The sequence below is a fragment of the Felis catus genome, chromosome C1 (genome assembly GCF_018350175.1).
Source record: "Felis catus isolate Fca126 chromosome C1, F.catus_Fca126_mat1.0, whole genome shotgun sequence".
Lineage (NCBI taxonomy): Eukaryota > Metazoa > Chordata > Mammalia > Carnivora > Felidae > Felis > Felis catus.
The window spans coordinates 108,522,200-108,539,509 of record NC_058375.1 but is presented as its reverse complement, the minus strand read 5'-3'; the positions used below and the strand labels follow the sequence as shown (position 1 = coordinate 108,539,509).

The following is a 17,310-nucleotide window of genomic DNA, read 5'->3' as shown; positions in this document are numbered from 1 at the left end:
AATAGCTGAAGCATGGAAAGAACCCAAATGTCCATCGACGGATGAAGGGATAAAGATGTGGCGTATATATATATATACAATGGAGTATTCCTCGGCAATCAAAAAGAATGAAATCTTGCCATTTGCAACTACGTGGATGGAACTATAGGGTATTATGCTAAGCGAAATTAGTCAGAGAAAGACAAATATATATGACTTCACTCATATGAGGACTTTAAGATACAAAACAGATAAATATAAGGAAAGAGAAGCAAAAATAATATAAAAACAGGGAGGGGGACAAAACATAAGAGACTCTTAAATATGAAGAACAAACAGAGGGTTACTGGAGGGGTTGTGGGAGGGGGGATGAGCTAAATGGGTAAGGGGCATTAAGGAATCTACTTCTGAAACCACTGCTGCATTATATGCTAACTTGGATGTAAATTAAAAAAAGAGAAGAGAAGAGAAGAGAAGAGAAGAGAAGAGAAGAGAAGAGAAGAGAAGAGAAGAGAAAGAAAAGAAAAAGAAAGCAGACTCCAATGGCACAAACACCCGTGCTGTACCAAGGCTACATGCAGCTCACGCTAAAGATACTAAGAATGCTGCTAAATTAATAGGCCCAAATTTTCAAAAAAAAGTTCAATAAAACCTTGATTTTGTTAACAAGCACTGGTGAGGATGCAGAGAAAAAGGAACCCTTGTACACGGTGGGAATGTATATTGGTACAGTCACTACAGAAAACGTTATTGAAGTTCCCCAAAAAATTAAAAATAAAAAGACAATATAGTCCAATAATTCTACTGGGTATTTACACAAACAAAACAAAAACACTCACTCAAAAAGATACACGCACCTCTATGTTTACTACAGCGTTACTTGCAATAGCCAAGACAGGGAAGCAACGTTAAGTTGCGAAGTGTCCATGGACAAACATGAAAAGGAAGATGTAATGTTTATATACAAAGAAATATTACAGTTATAAAAAAAGGAGACTGTGCCTCTTGCAATGACATGAATGGACCTAGAAGGTATTATGTTAAATGAAATAAATCAGATTGATAAAGACAAATACCATATGATTCCACTCACATGTGGAATCTAAAAAAAATATATGAAATGAGTCAGTCACTGGAATAAAAGGCACAGCATAAGGAGTAAAGTCAATGACACTGTAATAGTGATGTATGGGGACACATGGTAGCTACACTTGTGGGGAGCACAGCATATATATATATAATAGAGTTATATACCTGAAACTAATTGTGTCAACTGTTTTTAAAAACATTTTTTAAATAGAAAATGAACATCTAATATTTTATCTTCTCAAAACTTTCCCAGTACTATTTAACTTTGCTAGACTGTTCAGAAAACATGGCACTGTGAAGTCTCTATATACAGATAACAATAGTACCTTCCACTTTAGGGAAAATGTTTTTCTTTTTCTTTAAGGGCTTTCACATCTATTCTTCTCTAAATTCACCTTCCCTTAAAGCCCATGGGTGTGGGAGGGTGGCTCAGACACTGGAGGCACCCACAACCAGGACGCTGACCCCCATCCTGTGTGCATCCCTACTACTACCTCACATGTCCCTTTCAGTTTAAGGAATTCATCCTGTCATTTGTAGGGCTAGGCACTCAACTTCATAAAACTCAAATATCTCTGTCAGCGAGAAGGGAAAACTAAAAGGCCAAGTCACTCCTACCCTTTCCTCACACCCAGACACTAAGTACTATATCCTTTGTTCCCATAGATCCCACTCTGTTGTTGGTGGCCATCATGCACAAATCCCATTCTGTGTACCTCTCCTTATGCTCCTGTGGCTGCTACCAGTGTTAACCAAATAGGCAACACATCAGCCTTCCAAACTTTTTACCACTATCAGGTACCCTCCTTGCTGAGAGGGGCATCCACAGCACTGGCCCAAACTGATAAATAAGTAACATTAGCATCCATGTGATTGGCAGCCCCTGAGCTATACAGAAACTACCCAAGAGAGCCACCAAAACAGAGACAGGTGGAATCATTGGGTTAGAGAGTTCTACCCAAATATTTCACCTGCCACCGAAGCCCTGACTGCAGATTCCCAAATTAAGCGTCCTCCAGAGCCCAGGGGTCCTAAGGGTCTATGTGGCAATGGCAAGAAAAGGAGCCTGGGAGACCTCTTTGCAAACATGTAATTATCTGTGTACCTCTGCTACCCAGTGAATATAATGCATTTCACCTCATTTTATTTTATTGTGATTGATAGTTCTGCTTTTTCAAAGAAGGAAAATCAACCCACACATTGGCAGATGGGGAAATGGAGTAAATCTTCTGAATATACGGATTTGAGATTGTCATGGACCAGGACACTGGAAAAGTCTATACAACTTATTTAAAAGACATCTATTTTATGTACGTCATCATGCTAGGCACTGATGGGTGGGGAGAGGGAGCAAAAAACAATTGTCAAAATGGTCACTGTTCACTTACGCTGACAGGGAGACTGCCCTCAGTCAAGGGCGCAGTAAAGCCTAAGGAGAAAACCAGAGGACATCCAAAGGGCCAGGAAAGGAAGGCACATATATCCTCAAGGTCTGAGCAAGGCTCTCTTCATACCCTGACAATTTAGGGAAGGATAGGATCACAAAATCCAAAACAAGAAAACTTACACAAAGCCTGGGGCTAGGCTCCAATACGCCAGGACTTTCTTTTTAAAGCCAACATTGTAATGGCTCTCTCTATTCTTAGAATACAGAACTGTCACAGACCTTGAAGGACACCTGGTTCAGCTCCAGGTCTGGGAATGCAGAACTAGTGACAGGACAAATAAGCTGAAAGCTTCTCTCCTGGTAGAAAGTGTGTCAATGTTGAAATGACAGTCCTGCGTCTGAATACAGGTTTGCTACCCTGTGTTACCAAGTTACCAATTATCACTGAAATCCAATTTCTTCTACTAGAAGAGCTGTTGTGATTACATAATATATGTAAAATCTTTATAACAGGGTCACAAACAAGCTTCACAAATAATAGCTTTTATAAACCATCTAAAGGTATGCAGTCCATTCTTCACAGTTAGTCTCCATTTTAGCTAAGTTCTAAAAGTATCCCCCATACAGAAATTTGTATCTCAACAATAAAGAGTGTAAACTACAGCTCAGGTTTTTTCTTGAGTCATAAATGATGTCACTTTTCCCTTAACTCTGCTGTTTCTAGAAGAACAGCAGAATAATCTGTTTACTCCTTCTTCAATGAGCAGTCAGTTCTCCCTGCTCCAGAACACACCATGAATTCTACTTCTAGTGGCAGTCTCAGAGATGAACAGACAGTATATGAAAGATCATCACACACACAGATGAGTCTAAGAATGTGAATTCAACTCCATAAAGAATTGAGTCTATTCTGCAGAGTCCTTTTGGAGATCCAAAAGACCTTCTTTAAATAAACTCATTCCCTCAGGTCTAATCTTCATCCCTATAATTAAAGTCTCCAGTACTTCAGAATCTTAGTCACTGTTCAATCCCCAGACAAGACAGGTATTTCCCGCAAAAAGAGCAGTACCTCCATGCTAATATATCAGAGCTCAGCTTGGTTACATTCAAGCAGGGCCTCAGGTCAGCCATGAATAATACAGCATGCTAGTGAGAAAAAGAGAAAAACCAGCAGGGATTACCACCATTCTCTGGTTTCTGTCAAGGCAGCAACCAAGAAAGAACTCTGTGTGAACAGAAACACAGCTCACAGAGCTGTAAAATTTCAAAGAGAAAATCCAGAGCAACAATATTAATAAGCCTTTGCTATTTGTTTTTTTGTTTGTTTGTTTTTGAGAGAGAGAGAGAGAGAGAGAGAGAGAGAGAGAGAGAGAGAGAGAGAGAATGCAAGCGGTCAGAGAGAGAGGGGGAGAACAGAATCTGAAGCAGGCTCCAGGCTGAACTGTCAGCACAGAGACCGACACAGAGCTTGAACTCACAAACCACAAGATCATGATCTGAGCTGAAGTCAGATGCTTAACAACTGAGCCACCCAGTCCCCCTATTTGTTTTTAAGTGTGATCTGTTTCAGCAACAGAAATAAATATGTACCCTAAGGCAACATTAAACCCAGACCAAGGTGCTCATGTCCTGTACTTACTCTGTCGCAGCAACCAGCCACTCTTCACAAACGCCATCTTTCCACCTATAAAAAAAGCCAGGTTCAAAGTTACACCCAGAAAAGAGAATGGCCCACATGAGCTGTTTTTCACTTACAACACTTCTGACACCAAACGTGTGGGGTCTTTCCAACATTAATAACCAATTCTCCCTATCTCAGGACACCAACTGGATGTCTACTGATTCAACCCAATTCTGACCTGAAGTTAGCATCCGACCCCACAGGTTCCGGGCTCAGTTCCACAAGAGTGCTCCCACTTTAGACACAAGTCCTGAGTCTCTAGTATTTCTGACCTACTAACTGGGAGTTCCCACAACCTCTCCTCAAATTTGATAATCTGCCAGAATTGCTCACAGAACTCAGGAAAAAGCATTTTATTTACCATTGCCTGTTTATCATAAAGGATATAACTCAAGAAGAACAAGATGGAAGAGTGAGGGCAAAGTGCCTTCTCTAGGCACACCACCCCCTCAGCACCTCTATGCGATCATCAACCCAGAAGCTCTTGGAACCCCGGCATTTAGGGGTTTTAAGGGAGGTTCCATTAGGTAGGCATGATTGATTACATCACTGGCCACTGGTGACTGAACTTAATACCCAGGCTCTCCCCATCCCTGCAGGTCCAGGGATGGGGCTGAAAGTTCTAAGCTTTTTTTTTTTTTTTAAGTTTATTTATTTATTTTGAGAGAGAGAAAGAGAGCGTGTAAGCAGGGGAAGGGCAGAGAGAGAGACGGAGAGAATCCCCAGTGGGCTCTGTGCTGACAGTGCAGGGGCTTGAACTCATGAACCGTGAGATCACAGCCTGAGCAGAAATCAAGAGTTGGATGCTTAACTGAGTCCCCCAGGCGCCCCTGAATGTTCTAAGCTTGTAATCACAAGAGTGACCCTCAGCAACCAGCCCCATTTTGAAGTTATCTGGGGACCCACCAAGAGTCACCTCATTAGCATAAACTTATGTATGGCTGAAAGGGACTTATTATGAATCACAAGACACTCCTAGCACCTCTATCTCAGGAAATTTCAAGGTTTTATTTTTTTTTTTTTAAGTTTATTTTTGGAAGAGAGAGAGCATGCACAAGTGGGGAAGGGGCAGAGAAAAAGAGAGAGGGAAAAACAGAATCCAAAACAGGCTCCAGGATCTGAGCTGTCAGTGCAGAGCCTGATGCAGAGCTCAAACCCATGACCTGAGCCAAAGTCAAACACTTAACCAACTGAGCCACCTAGGATCCCGGAGAAATTACAAGGTTTTAGAAGTTCACATATTTCTTATTACATCACAAAATCACAGCCATCTCTCCATTCTCATTCCTTTCTGTGTCAGCTGAGGAAGGGACCAAAGCCATTTTACCTAACTGGCCACTTGGCATTTACCTAATACCTCCTCAGTGGGGTCAATATAAACCCTCCCCCCACCTTCCACTTTAGGGTTTGGCCTCAACACTCTTACCCACCTTACGAAATCTAATGCCACTCAAGAAACATAAAGCAGCCCCAGGAACACTAAGACTCTGTCAAGGACCTGTAGCTTCTCCTAACATGCCCAGTGTCCTGGGGCTCTGGGGTCTGCTGACTTAGCTTTATATTTGGTGTGCCCAGTTGACTTCACACAGCCCAGTCAGATGTGAACTGGTGTCAACAGGCAGAGTGGCCCGGTCAAAGCAGAACACCAGAAGTCAAGAAAAGGTGCGATAAATTTAACTCCATAAAAATAAAAATCTGAGTGACAAAATAAAAAGTCAAAAAGATAAAAGATTAAGAGAAAACACTTACAGGGTGCCTGGGTGGCTCAGTCGGTTAAGTGTCTGACTTTGGCTCAGGTCATGATCTCAAGGTTCATGAGTTCAAGCCCCAAACTGGACTCTCTGCTGTCAGCTCTCTGCCCCTCCCAGCCCCCCATCTCTGTCTCCTTCCCTCCCTCCCTCTCTCTCAAAAATAAATAAACTTTAAAAAAGGAAAAAAAAAAACATTTACAATTATATGGCAGCAACAAGCTAATTTCCTGCATGTACAAAACTCACATATAACAAATGATTATCATCAGGCAGTTCACAAAAAAAAAAACATAAATGAGCAATAAATTTGTAAGACATTCAATTTATCTCTCAATTCAAGAGACAAAACTCAAAACACAAGTTAACAATATTTCCTATCAGATGGGCACAAATGAAAAACACTATTATATCCAGAAAGGAGTATGTATGATGGCAGGAACAAAAAATGTTGCAAACTTTTGGGAGGAAACTTTGACAACATCTATCAAAATTTTAAATGTTCATAAACTCTGACCCAGCGATTTCACCATTACTAGGATTATACCTCATTGATACATGTGCAGAGGTTCACCAACATATCTGTGTATTTGTGGTAATATCGCTTATACTGGAAAGAACTAGCTCCAATCAAAGTGTCCCACATCAGAAGACCACTCAAAGGATACCCACCCTCCACACATGTGACAGATCATTTCGCAGATGTTTTAAAAAATTTTTTTTCAACGTTTATTTATTTTTGGGACAGAGAGAGACAGAGCACGAATGGGGGAGGGGCAGAGAGAGAGGGAGACACAGAATCGGAAACAGGCTCCAGGCTCCGAGCCATCAGCCCAGAGCCTGACGCGGGGCTCGAACTCACGGACCGCGAGATCGTGACCTGGCTGAAGTCGGACGCTTAACCAACTGCGCCACCCAGGCGCCCCAATTTCGCAGATGTTTAAAAGGGGGTAGAACAGTATGTGCTGATACCTGCGTAATTGTTTTGTGGAAGGAATCAAAGAAACTGCTAAGGATGTGTATCTGAAGAGAGGAGAGAGGCAATGCTGGGTATGTATCAGAAAAGTGACTATTCAGTCCTATTACACCTTTTTTGTGATATTTCAAGCCCCCAATGCAGGGCTTGAACTAACTAATGAGATCAAGAGTGGGACGTTCAATCAGCTGAATCACCCAGCAACTTCTATCCTTTTTTTTTAATCAACAGATTTTAGAGGCGCCTGGCTGGCTCAGTTGGTACAGCGTGCAACTCTTGATCTCACGTCATGAGTTTGAGCCTCATGTTGGGCATGAAGATTACTTAAAAAAATTTTTTAATTAAAAAAATAGATTTTTTTTGGAGGCTGAAATTATGGGCCACTTTGGTTCTCTACTTTAGTTAGCATTTTTAGGTATTCTCTTTAAGGGTTAGTTAGCAAAACAGAGCAAAAGCCCAAGTAGGCACCTGAAAAGAACAAATTAGTCTCCCCACCTTTAATTTTTCCCACATCTAAGTACGACTAAATTCTCCCCTCTCCAAACCTTTGCAAAAAGAGCTCCACAAGCTTGGTTCATCCTATACTCCAGCATCTCCAAAATCTCATACTCTAAAGGTTCTTAATGTCCTTGCAATTTCTGCCAACTCATGCTATCTGTCCTCACCAAAAAAGGAAGTTTTCCATCTTTCCCCATTTTTCTCCCACATATTTAGATGCTGAAACAGTCCCAGGTGAATGAGAATCAGAAAGGCAATGTCTCCCCCTTTCCCCCAGTGGATATGCAGGTGCACTGGCAGGGAAACCCACCCTAATCCAAGGCTCTCTGTTAGGCAAAATGAACGTTTCTTTATTATTTAAACTGGGTTGAACTGGTTTCCTAAAACTTGGAGCCTAAAACATCCTAAAACAATCATTTAGTTCCAAACGGACACCACCATATTTTCATCCAACACATATCCTTTGAGTGCTAATATGTTCCCAGCCTGTGGTAGGCACTAAGAACACAGCAGGGACCAAGCCAAAGTCCCCGTTTTTACGTACTTATACTTTAGTAAAAGCAACAGGTCAAACTTATAAATTAAACAGATGGGTGATGCAATGTTATAGACAGCATTACATCTCGAACAGCTGTGTTATTACCCCAGAACATCAAACCACATTCATTCATGCCAAATCCTAGGTAATTATAATAAAGTGTCTACCATCGTAACATGAATTCTCAGTCTGTATTTCATGTGAAAAAGAAAATATCTGGGAATAGGCCAAAAATTACTAGCAGGTATTGGGAGCTACCAAGTCATAATACGATTATTATAAAACTTGGCTGCAAGGGCACCTGGGTGACTCAGTTGGTTAAGCGTCCGACTTCGGCTCAGGTCATGATCTCACAGTCTGTGAGTTCAAGCCCCGCGTCGGGCTCTGTGCTGACAGCTCAGAGCCTGGAGCCCATTTCAGATTCTGTGTCTCCCTCTCTCTCTGCCCCTCCCCTGTTCATACTCTGTCTCTCTCTGTCTCAAAAATAAATAAACGTTAAAAAAAAAAATTAAAAAAAAAAAAACTTGGCTGCAAAGTTGTCCTACAACTTTGCTGGTACTTCAACAGCTGGTGGTTGTGTAAAAATGTGGAGCAACAGAAAGATGTTTCCTGAACTTTTCTGGTAACTTTTTTGTATTCTCAAATGATTCTTGATATTTTGACTCTATTTGCTGTCATTCATAATAGTCAAAATGTCAGACCAGTGTTAACACTGGTAAGAACACCTTCATTGGGGCACCTGATTGGCTCAGTCAGGCACCTGACGCAGATTTCAGCTCAGGTCGTGATCATAAGGTTCATGGGATCAAGCCCCGAATCGGGCTCTGCGCTGACATTGCGGAGCCTGCTTGGGATTCTCTCCCTCTCTGAAATCCCCTACTTGCGTGCCTGCTCTCTCTCCCTTTCTCTCTCTCTCAAAATAAATAAACATTAAAACAAAAAAACAAAAAAAACCTTCATTTACTCAAAGGTCTTTTAAGAAACTGAGTCCAACAATTTTACATACCTGTAAAACCATTAACAACGCTAGCACACCCCTGAAAATAGAGTGTCAAAAAGGAAGTTCCAAATAAAACCTTAAAAACCTTGAGATTTCCTATTATCTACCAACTGCATGGGTCAACATCTGAGTTACTCATGTTCTCTTTGGTACTGCCTTGGCGTAAGCCTGGGTTTTACTTTTCAGGTATCTGGCACTCAAGGTATGTCAACAATAGGAATCTGATCAGCTGACTTGGGAATCAATTTCAGGCCATCTGAATAAAAATTCAAAAAGGAAAAAAAAAACAACTTCTACATCAAGGGGACATCGTAAACATACCTTTGGTGTGCTTATGTAAAATAATTCAAAACCATTAGAGAAAGAGAAAACTATTATAACAAGGTCTAAAGAAACTTAAACTGGAATTATCAACAGAAACTTGTGACTTTTTGAAAGGGTAATTCTGTGGACTCAAGTAGCTTCTTATCTGGTATCATCCTGTCTATCTTTAGTCATTATGTGGGACAATCTCACATGTACCCCATGTCCAGATTTTTATCTCTGATACTGGTCTTCTCAAAAAGGAGTCAGTGCTCCTTGAAAATCAGCTGGTTACAATTTAGGGACAGGAAACCGCAAGTTGTGCCTACTGTCAAAAAGCAAAGACACGTGGCACCTGGGTGGCTCAGTCAGTCATGATTTCAGCTCAGGCCATGATCCCAGAATTGTGGGATCAAGCCTGGCATCAGGCTCTGCGCTGAGCATGGAGCCTGCTTAAGATTCATATCCTCCCTCTCTCTCTCTCTCCCTCCCTCTCTCTCTCTCTCTCTCCCTCCCTCTCTCCCTCTCTCTCTCCCCCGCCCCTTACCCTCTCGCCTGCTCATGCACACTGTCTCTACAAATAAAAATGTAAATTAAACTTTAAAAAATTAAAGACGCTTTCAGGAAGGAATGTCTTTAGAAAGGATTAAAAAAAACCAACCAGCTGAAGGAAGAGCATCTAATAATGCCAAATCGAAAACAATAATTATAGTTCATTAGAACCAACTGAGGATGAAAGGCATCCTAAGAATAAAATGATGACTAAAACCAAATACACTGCTATAGAATGTGTTAGAGAAAGCATACAACTTCCAATGTGAGTTTGGATTTCACCCAACTGGGGGCCCAGGGGAGGGGGGTGTTAAAAGAAAGTTTAAACGCTCTGACTTGTATAATACCTTCTCCTCACTTGATAATTCAAATGGTTATTATGGTAATAATAAGGGGTATTTGTTGTGTTTACCAAGATGCCACAATTTCTTTTTTAAGACAAAAAGTCTAGACTTCTGAGTTAAGGGCTCAAGTGTATAAAACTTAGCAGTAGAGAAGACTGTAGGAATAGACTTCAAACCAGCCTAAAACTTAAACCACTGGAGAGCAGGACTTTTAGGAAACAAAGCTGGAATTCACACCCGCAGGAATACAGAGTCCGGTTACTTGTACTTGCTGGGCAGGCACTCACAAGCCAGTCTCCAGAAAAGTCAAAAAGAAGAAAATATTAAAGCCCCATGATAATGAAAGCCTCCTCAAGCACCCCGTGGGATCTTCACTCTAGTCAGGCAATATCATCCACACAGCACATCTTAGGGGGACTGAGGCAAGGGCATTTTGCCATCTAGCAGACACAGCAAGGTGGGCCCTCAACTGAAGGCAGGAAAACAAGTTCTTTACCTTCACTGAAGAGATGTGTGTCCTTTGTGACTACTAGCCTCTTCTGTCAGGCACCAGTTTGTTATCACCAGCACCATATGCAGCATATTGCCTCATCAGCCTTAGTCTCAGCCTCCAGCAGCAAGAGCAACCTTGCCTCTGGCTCCCAACCCACAAGCAACATGTATGTAACACAATACAGACCCTCCACACTATGCCCTATAAAGAAGATAAACCAAGGGCAACAAGTTCTTAAATAAGCCGGTGCCAGTACCTGGCTCCTTAAATGACCCACCTCACCTAAGCTGGACCGCAGCTGTATCTGTCTAGAATCCATACCCTGCCAAGCTCCTGAACCCTGACCAGAACAGAGGAGACACTGTCACTCAGTCCTGCCTTCAGCCTTACAGAGCACTCACATGTCACTGCCTAAAAGAGGTATCCTACTATTCATTGGCCTAGGCCAATTCCTAGCCTGCCCTGCTTTGAGGTTACCTAGAAACAGTGCTGGGGCGGGGGAGGCAGACTTTAAACATCCATTTTTTTAATTTTTCTTTCTGTGTTAAACAAAAATATTACGGTTATGTAAAATCCGTATTTTTATCACTAAACACTGTAATTCACAGGAGAGTTATTTTCAAAGAGAGAAGACACACAGTGATATTAAAATGAGAATCCAAGACAAAAGATATACCAATAATGTCAAGATTACCCATGCTAATGACTGCTTTGCTATTTTCAACATTAAAGATGGATTATTAGGAGCATAAACAGCTAACTCTGCTCCCTCCTGAAATGCAACTAAAATGAGTTAAGGGGAGGGGTGCCTGGGTGGCGCAGTCGGTTAAGCATCCGACTTCAGCCAGGTCACGATCTCGCGGCCTGTGAGTTCGAGCCCCGCGTCAGGCTCTGGGCTGATGGCTCAGAGCCTGGAGTCTGTTTCCGATTCTGTGTCTCCCTCTCTCTCTGCCCCTCCCCCGTTCATGCTCTGTCTCTCTCTGTCCCAAAAATAAATAAAAGTTGAAAAAAAAAAATTAAAATGAGTTAAGGGGAAAACAAAGCATAAATCACAGAGAGACCAGCAGCAGAGACAAAAACAGATGACCCATGTTCAAATCCTGACTCACTCACTTATAGATAACTTTGGGCAAGTTATTTAACTTTTCCAAGGCTTAGTTTCTTAGCCCATATAATGAGAATACCAACACCTACTTGATAGATATTTGGAAAATTGGGTGAAAAAGCATGTAAATATTTGGCATAGTGTCTGACATTTACTAAAATTCAAGAATTGGTAGCTGCTCACGCAGCAATTACTATTATCACTATTACTTCCTCACTAGCACATGAATAAAATTTGCCCAAAACATTCCAGAAGACAGAAACACATTAGGTGGCTTCTCAAATGGCTTAGAAGACTTAATAAATTAAGATGCTCTTGAAGGTCAAAATTTGAACATATATACACTAGAAGTAAAAACAAAAATCTTGTAGACAAACAAAAAACTTCCCTGAATACAGAACCAAATCCATCTTTAAAGGAACAGGAATATTTTTTTGCCTTACTTTGCTGAAGTCCACATCACTTCATAACTTATTTCAACGCTTCACTATTTATATCCTGGAGCAAGATCTACTGCATAAACTAAAACTCATCAGATAAAAGTCCTGCTGTTGGGTCTCAACAGAATAAAACACCAGCAAACTAGCTGCAAAATACCCACATTACACACATGCCAGAAAACCTATAGGAAGTTTTAAACATAAACCATATTCAACAATTCATATTTTTTTAAGTTTATTTATTTTTGAGAAAAAGAGAAAAAGCAAGCATGAGCAGGGGAAAGGTGGGGGGCAGGGGGGAATTCCCACACAGGCTCTATGCTGTCAGCCAGCAGCCCGAGGCAGGGCTTGAGCTCATAAACCATGAGATCATGACCTCAGCCAAAATCAAGAGTTGGACACCTAACCAACGGAGCCACGCAGGTGCCCTTCAACAATTCAAATTATTTTAAATGTGAACTGAAATCATTTTAAAAGCACTGAATCCAAAAGAGATTAATTTAAGAGGTAGAAAGAACATTGCCTTTGGAATCTGTCAGTTCTGAGCTCTGCCTTTTACTAACTGGTATGACTTTGAGCACAATACTAAACCTCCCAAGCTTCACTTTTCTTCTTACCTGTACAACAGGACACTACTAGTTATCTCATAGGGGGTTAGTGTGAGAATTAAATGAGATAATATGCCCAAAGAGCCCTGTAGGTGCTCCAAAACTGAGAACTGCTATAATTACGTTACTATTTTAAGAAATGCAATTTAGAGTTGCGTGTCTACAACTGACTCATTCACAATATCCTGGTTCCTCTAGTTAGCCCTCTCTGTACCTTAACTGTAAAAGTTCCTACCTTTTCAAAGGGAGGAAAACTCTGTTCTTCAAAAATAATAGTGTAGGGGAAGGGCCTGGGTGGCTCAGTCAGTAGAGTGTCCAACTTCGGCTCAGGTCATGATCTTGCGGTTCATGGGTCCAAGCCTGCTTAGGATTCCCTATCTCCCTCTCTCTACCCTCCCCAGCTAGAACTCTTGTCTTTCTCTCTCTCTCTCTCTTAAAAAAAAAAATAAACCTTAAAAAAAAAAAGATAACGTTAGGGGCACCTGGATGGATAAGGTGGAGCGTGCCACTCTTGATCTCAGGGTGGTAAATTCGAGCCCCATGCTGGGTGTAGAGACAACTTAAAAACAAAATCTTAAAAAAAAAAAAAAGGTTTTTTTAATGTATATTTACTTATCTTGAGAAAAACAGAGCATGAGCAGGGTAGTGGCAGAGAGACATAATCCCAAGCAGGCTCCATGCTGTTAGCGCAGAGCCTGATTTAGGGCTCAATCTCATGAACCATAAGGTCATAACCTCAGACAAAATCAAGAGTTGGATGACTGACTGAGACACCCAGGTGCCCCGAAAAAAATTATTTTTCTTTTAAATTATAACCATTTTTTCTTAGGTTTACTTTACTTATTTTAAGAGAATGAGAGAGAGAGAGAACATAGGAGGGGCAAAGAAAGTAGGGGGGAGAGAGAGAGAATCCCAAGCAGGCTCCCACTGTCAATGTGGAGCCCAGGCTCGAACTCACAAACCACGAGATCATGACCTGAATGGAAATCAAGAGTCGGATGTTAAAACAACTGAGCCATCCAGCTGCCCCCCCAAAAAAGTTTTTAAATAACAATAATGTAAAGGCAACAAGAAGTCCCAAGTGTACCCTAAATACAGGGGACAAGAATTGGGTGAGCCATCATCACTCAGAGGTCAGTGTAGCGTTGGCACTACAACCATTGGCAGTAGCAACCACTTCTTAACAAGCCTAATACAAGTACTCATTCATCAAAGGGCAGACAAACTAGACAGATAAGAAAGTTCAACTGTCTGTGCCCGTGATCAAATTCAGAAGCAAATATACAACCAATAAAACATGACAGCCCACTTTTTGTAACATGTTTAATAGTTTATTTTACTATCTGCAGTTTTTTGTAGTTAGAGACACTAACCATTTTTAATTTCTTTACACATCTAGAAAAAAGAAAAAAGGCAGAGGTAAGGAGAAAGAAACCAAATATTCCTGTAGGGTGGCAAACTGGGAAGCATAGCATAGCTTCTAGGGAGAGTCAGGAAAAACTAGTATCTTCCAGAAGAATAATAGGACTATCACAACAAGAGTGGTATCTGTTCTTTCTATACCACTGATGCACACATTTCATAAATTCAGCCCTTGAGATTATTAGGAATTTTACTTATAAAATGTACTGACATCATTAAAAATATGCTAGTGAAGAACCTTTGTCAGATTCTGAGTTATTTTCTGCAGCCTCCCTTAGAAAGCATTTACTGAACACTACCTCATCTGCCAGGATGATCCTCCAACATATGTTGGATTTCTGCCCTCAGAGATCAGATCAGTATGCTGCGGGGGGGGGGGGGGGGGGGGGGGGGGGGTGAAGAGGAGGAGTCAAGTAAAAAAATCACTACCAGGAAAAGGAAACCCTAGACATTCTCGTTCCCATGTACAGGCTGGCCCTTAGATAACCTGGCTGCACAAGCACATATAGGCAAATATTTTGGTCATTGATTTGTTCAACAAATAAAGAGAGCCAAAGTAAACAGGCAGCTAAACAGTCCCAGCTCGGCCCTAATTCCCCTCGTGACTTCTGACAACTCACTTCCTGCACTGGCACTGGTTTCCTCAAAGACCAGGAGACCCTTTCCTCCCTTTAAATACAAGGGAACTGCCTTTGGCAGTGGCTCCACCCCGTCCTAATCAGAGGAGGTACTTAAAAAAAAAAAAAATTCTCAGGCACTTGGAGTCAATGGTGTTGGGAATTAATCACGGTGCTCTAGATTTTTTGGTAGTGTGACAGTCGTACCTCATTCCCTCCACTTCCCTGAAAAAACGGGAACTTACTATTCGTTCATTTACAAAGCCTCTTCTATGTAATTTACTCTACATTTGAGATAAAAACAAACTCTATGGCAACACTAAATAACCCCCCGCTGAGGTTCAGAGTTCCTGATCTGGATGAATGAAAGGATCAGATGTGGAAAAAGTACAACCAAGGCCCTAAGACTGCACAGCTAAGAGTAGGTGAAACGAAGCGGGGGCCGAGCGCACCCGCGAGTGCAGAGTTTCAATGCCGTTCTGGATTCCTTAAAGAGGGTGCGATCTCCGTGCCGGAGGGGAACGAAAAAGAGCCCAAGTCTCCTCGACCAGACAGCCGGCACTAGGACACCCGAGCTGGAGGAAAGACAGCGGGACGGGTGGGAGCACCTGCGGGGAGCGGAAAGGCAGCGAGCCGGCCGGGAGAAACTGCGGGAAGCGGAACGGCTGCGGGAGAGCTCGGGCGGGGCTGGGAGACTCTAGGGGAGGCTCTGGAGAGGCCAGCACCAGGCAGGGGAGAGGGCGCGGGCCGAAGGCAGTCCCTGCAGAGCGGCGCGGAGTTGGGCGGCTCCAGCCTGGTAGAAGCCGACGGTGTCCGCTCAGAGGGTCGCGGGGTGGGCGGCTCTAGGGAAGGCTCTGGAGGGGCCGACACGGTGGAAGAGTAGGGCGCGCGCAAATGGACGGCTCTAGCAGAAGCTCTGGTGGGGCCGACACGAGCAACGGGAGAAAAGAATGTGGGCCGGGGGTCAACTCTGAGGGGCGCCGAGTGGGCGGCGCTAGAGGCTCTGCTGGGACCTACGCCCGGGAGGGCGTCCTCTCGGAAGGGTGCGGTGCTGGGCGGCTCAAGGGGAAGCTCAGCAGGGACCGACGCTAGGGAAGGGGAGGGCGCGCAGAGCGGGGCAACTCTAGCAGAGGCTCTGCAAGGACCGACACTGGAGAGGGGCGGGACGCTAGCCGAGAGGGGGGTCTTCTCGGAGGAGTACAGGGCTGAGCCCCAAGAGAGGCTCCAAAGGGACCAACTCCAGGGGATGGGGAGAAGAAGGGGCGCAAGCGGGTGGGTCCGGCTCGGGGTCGCCGGAACCAGACAGGGACATTTACCTGCGAACTATCGGGCCGCCGCCGCGGAGCACAGAAGCAGGGCGACAGAGCGCAAGGACGCCGCTGAGGCTCTCTGGCTGCAAATGCCCCACGCCTGCGTCCTGGCCGCCGTCCAACGTCACACCGCCGTGGCGCATGCGCCTGGCTGCGCGGGACATGCCTGGAATGGTCTTGGGGGCCACGGCGGAGCCTGGGTATTCGCGGGGAGGGGAGAGGAGGAGAAGGGAGGGGAGCCGAGGGGAGGGCAGGGGAAAGGAGAGCTGGAGAGGGAGGGGAGGGGGCTGGGACATCCTCAGTTCTGCTGGAGTGGAGGGAGGCTTACTTTTCAACTGAAAAGGAACTGTTTGCACCCTGATCTTGCATCTAAATATAACCCTCCAATAAAAAGAGCCATGGCTCCTTAGAGAAATGAGTGGCTCTAGAGGTGGGGCAGGAAAAGTACAACCTAGAGTCTGGAGCTTGATGTAGCGCCAGAAGTAAGGAATGCTCAAAAAATAAACCGTGGAGGCGTGTCATAAGATACAGAAGTCAACCTGAAAGAGCTCTCCATGGCCAAATCTGGAACAATTTGAGCAGCAAAATAAGTTATACATAATTGGATTATAACTTACAGTGTAAAACAAGCCCTTCTTTTGTAAATAAATGATTAAATTTAATGGGAAGAAGAGAAAAGTTTTGTTTTTTTTTGTAGAGGAATTCTAATTAATCATCCTCCATTATGAGGGGCTATTAATCTCCACCCACCCACCCCTCAATCTGCATAATGACTTCCTCCCAAAGAGTAAAGTGTGAGAAGGGGGAAAAATAACTTTACAGTGGAAAAACCTGACAAACGCTACTCAACCATGTGATCAAGGTTGACATCAACAGTGGCAGTAAGTCATGTTGGTAATATTTAACCCTGACATGATGTAATGAAAATGTCACTTTTCCTGTGCTCTTCCACCCCAGTGGAATGAGAAAAACATCAGGCAAATCCCTATTGAGGGATGTTCCACAAAATACTTCACCAGTATGCCTCAAAACTATGAAGGTCGTTGAAAACAGGGAATGACTGAGAAACTGTCAGGTGCAGTGAGGGATCCTAGATGGAATTCTGGAACAGCAAAATTGACAGTGAAAAAATTGGTAAATTCCAAATAAAGTCTTGACTTTAATAATAATTACTAGTGATTTTTAGTTTTGAGAATTGTGCCATGGTTATGTGAGATGTA

The 17,310-nt window shown here is 43.0% G+C and overlaps 1 protein-coding gene across 4 annotated transcripts in view; it reads right to left on the bottom strand.

The window, feature by feature from the left end:
* Positions 1-16,227, bottom strand: part of PLEKHB2 (pleckstrin homology domain containing B2) — a 42,505-nt gene extending 26,278 nt beyond the window's left edge. The window contains exons 1-2 of one of the 4 annotated variants that reach the window (XM_019837894.3): positions 16,097-16,227; positions 4,095-4,139 (exon numbers count right to left, since the gene is read on the bottom strand). In XM_019837894.3, coding sequence (XP_019693453.1) covers positions 4,095-4,131 — 37 coding nt within the window. In that variant the 5' untranslated portion in view covers positions 4,132-4,139; positions 16,097-16,227. Of the gene's footprint in view, positions 1-3,524; positions 3,602-4,094; positions 4,140-16,096 lie in introns of those variants that run through there. The other 3 variants (XM_003990664.6, XM_045033555.1, XM_023259196.2) reach the window with 3 other exon arrangements.
* Between the last annotated feature and the right edge of the window lie 1,083 nt (positions 16,228-17,310).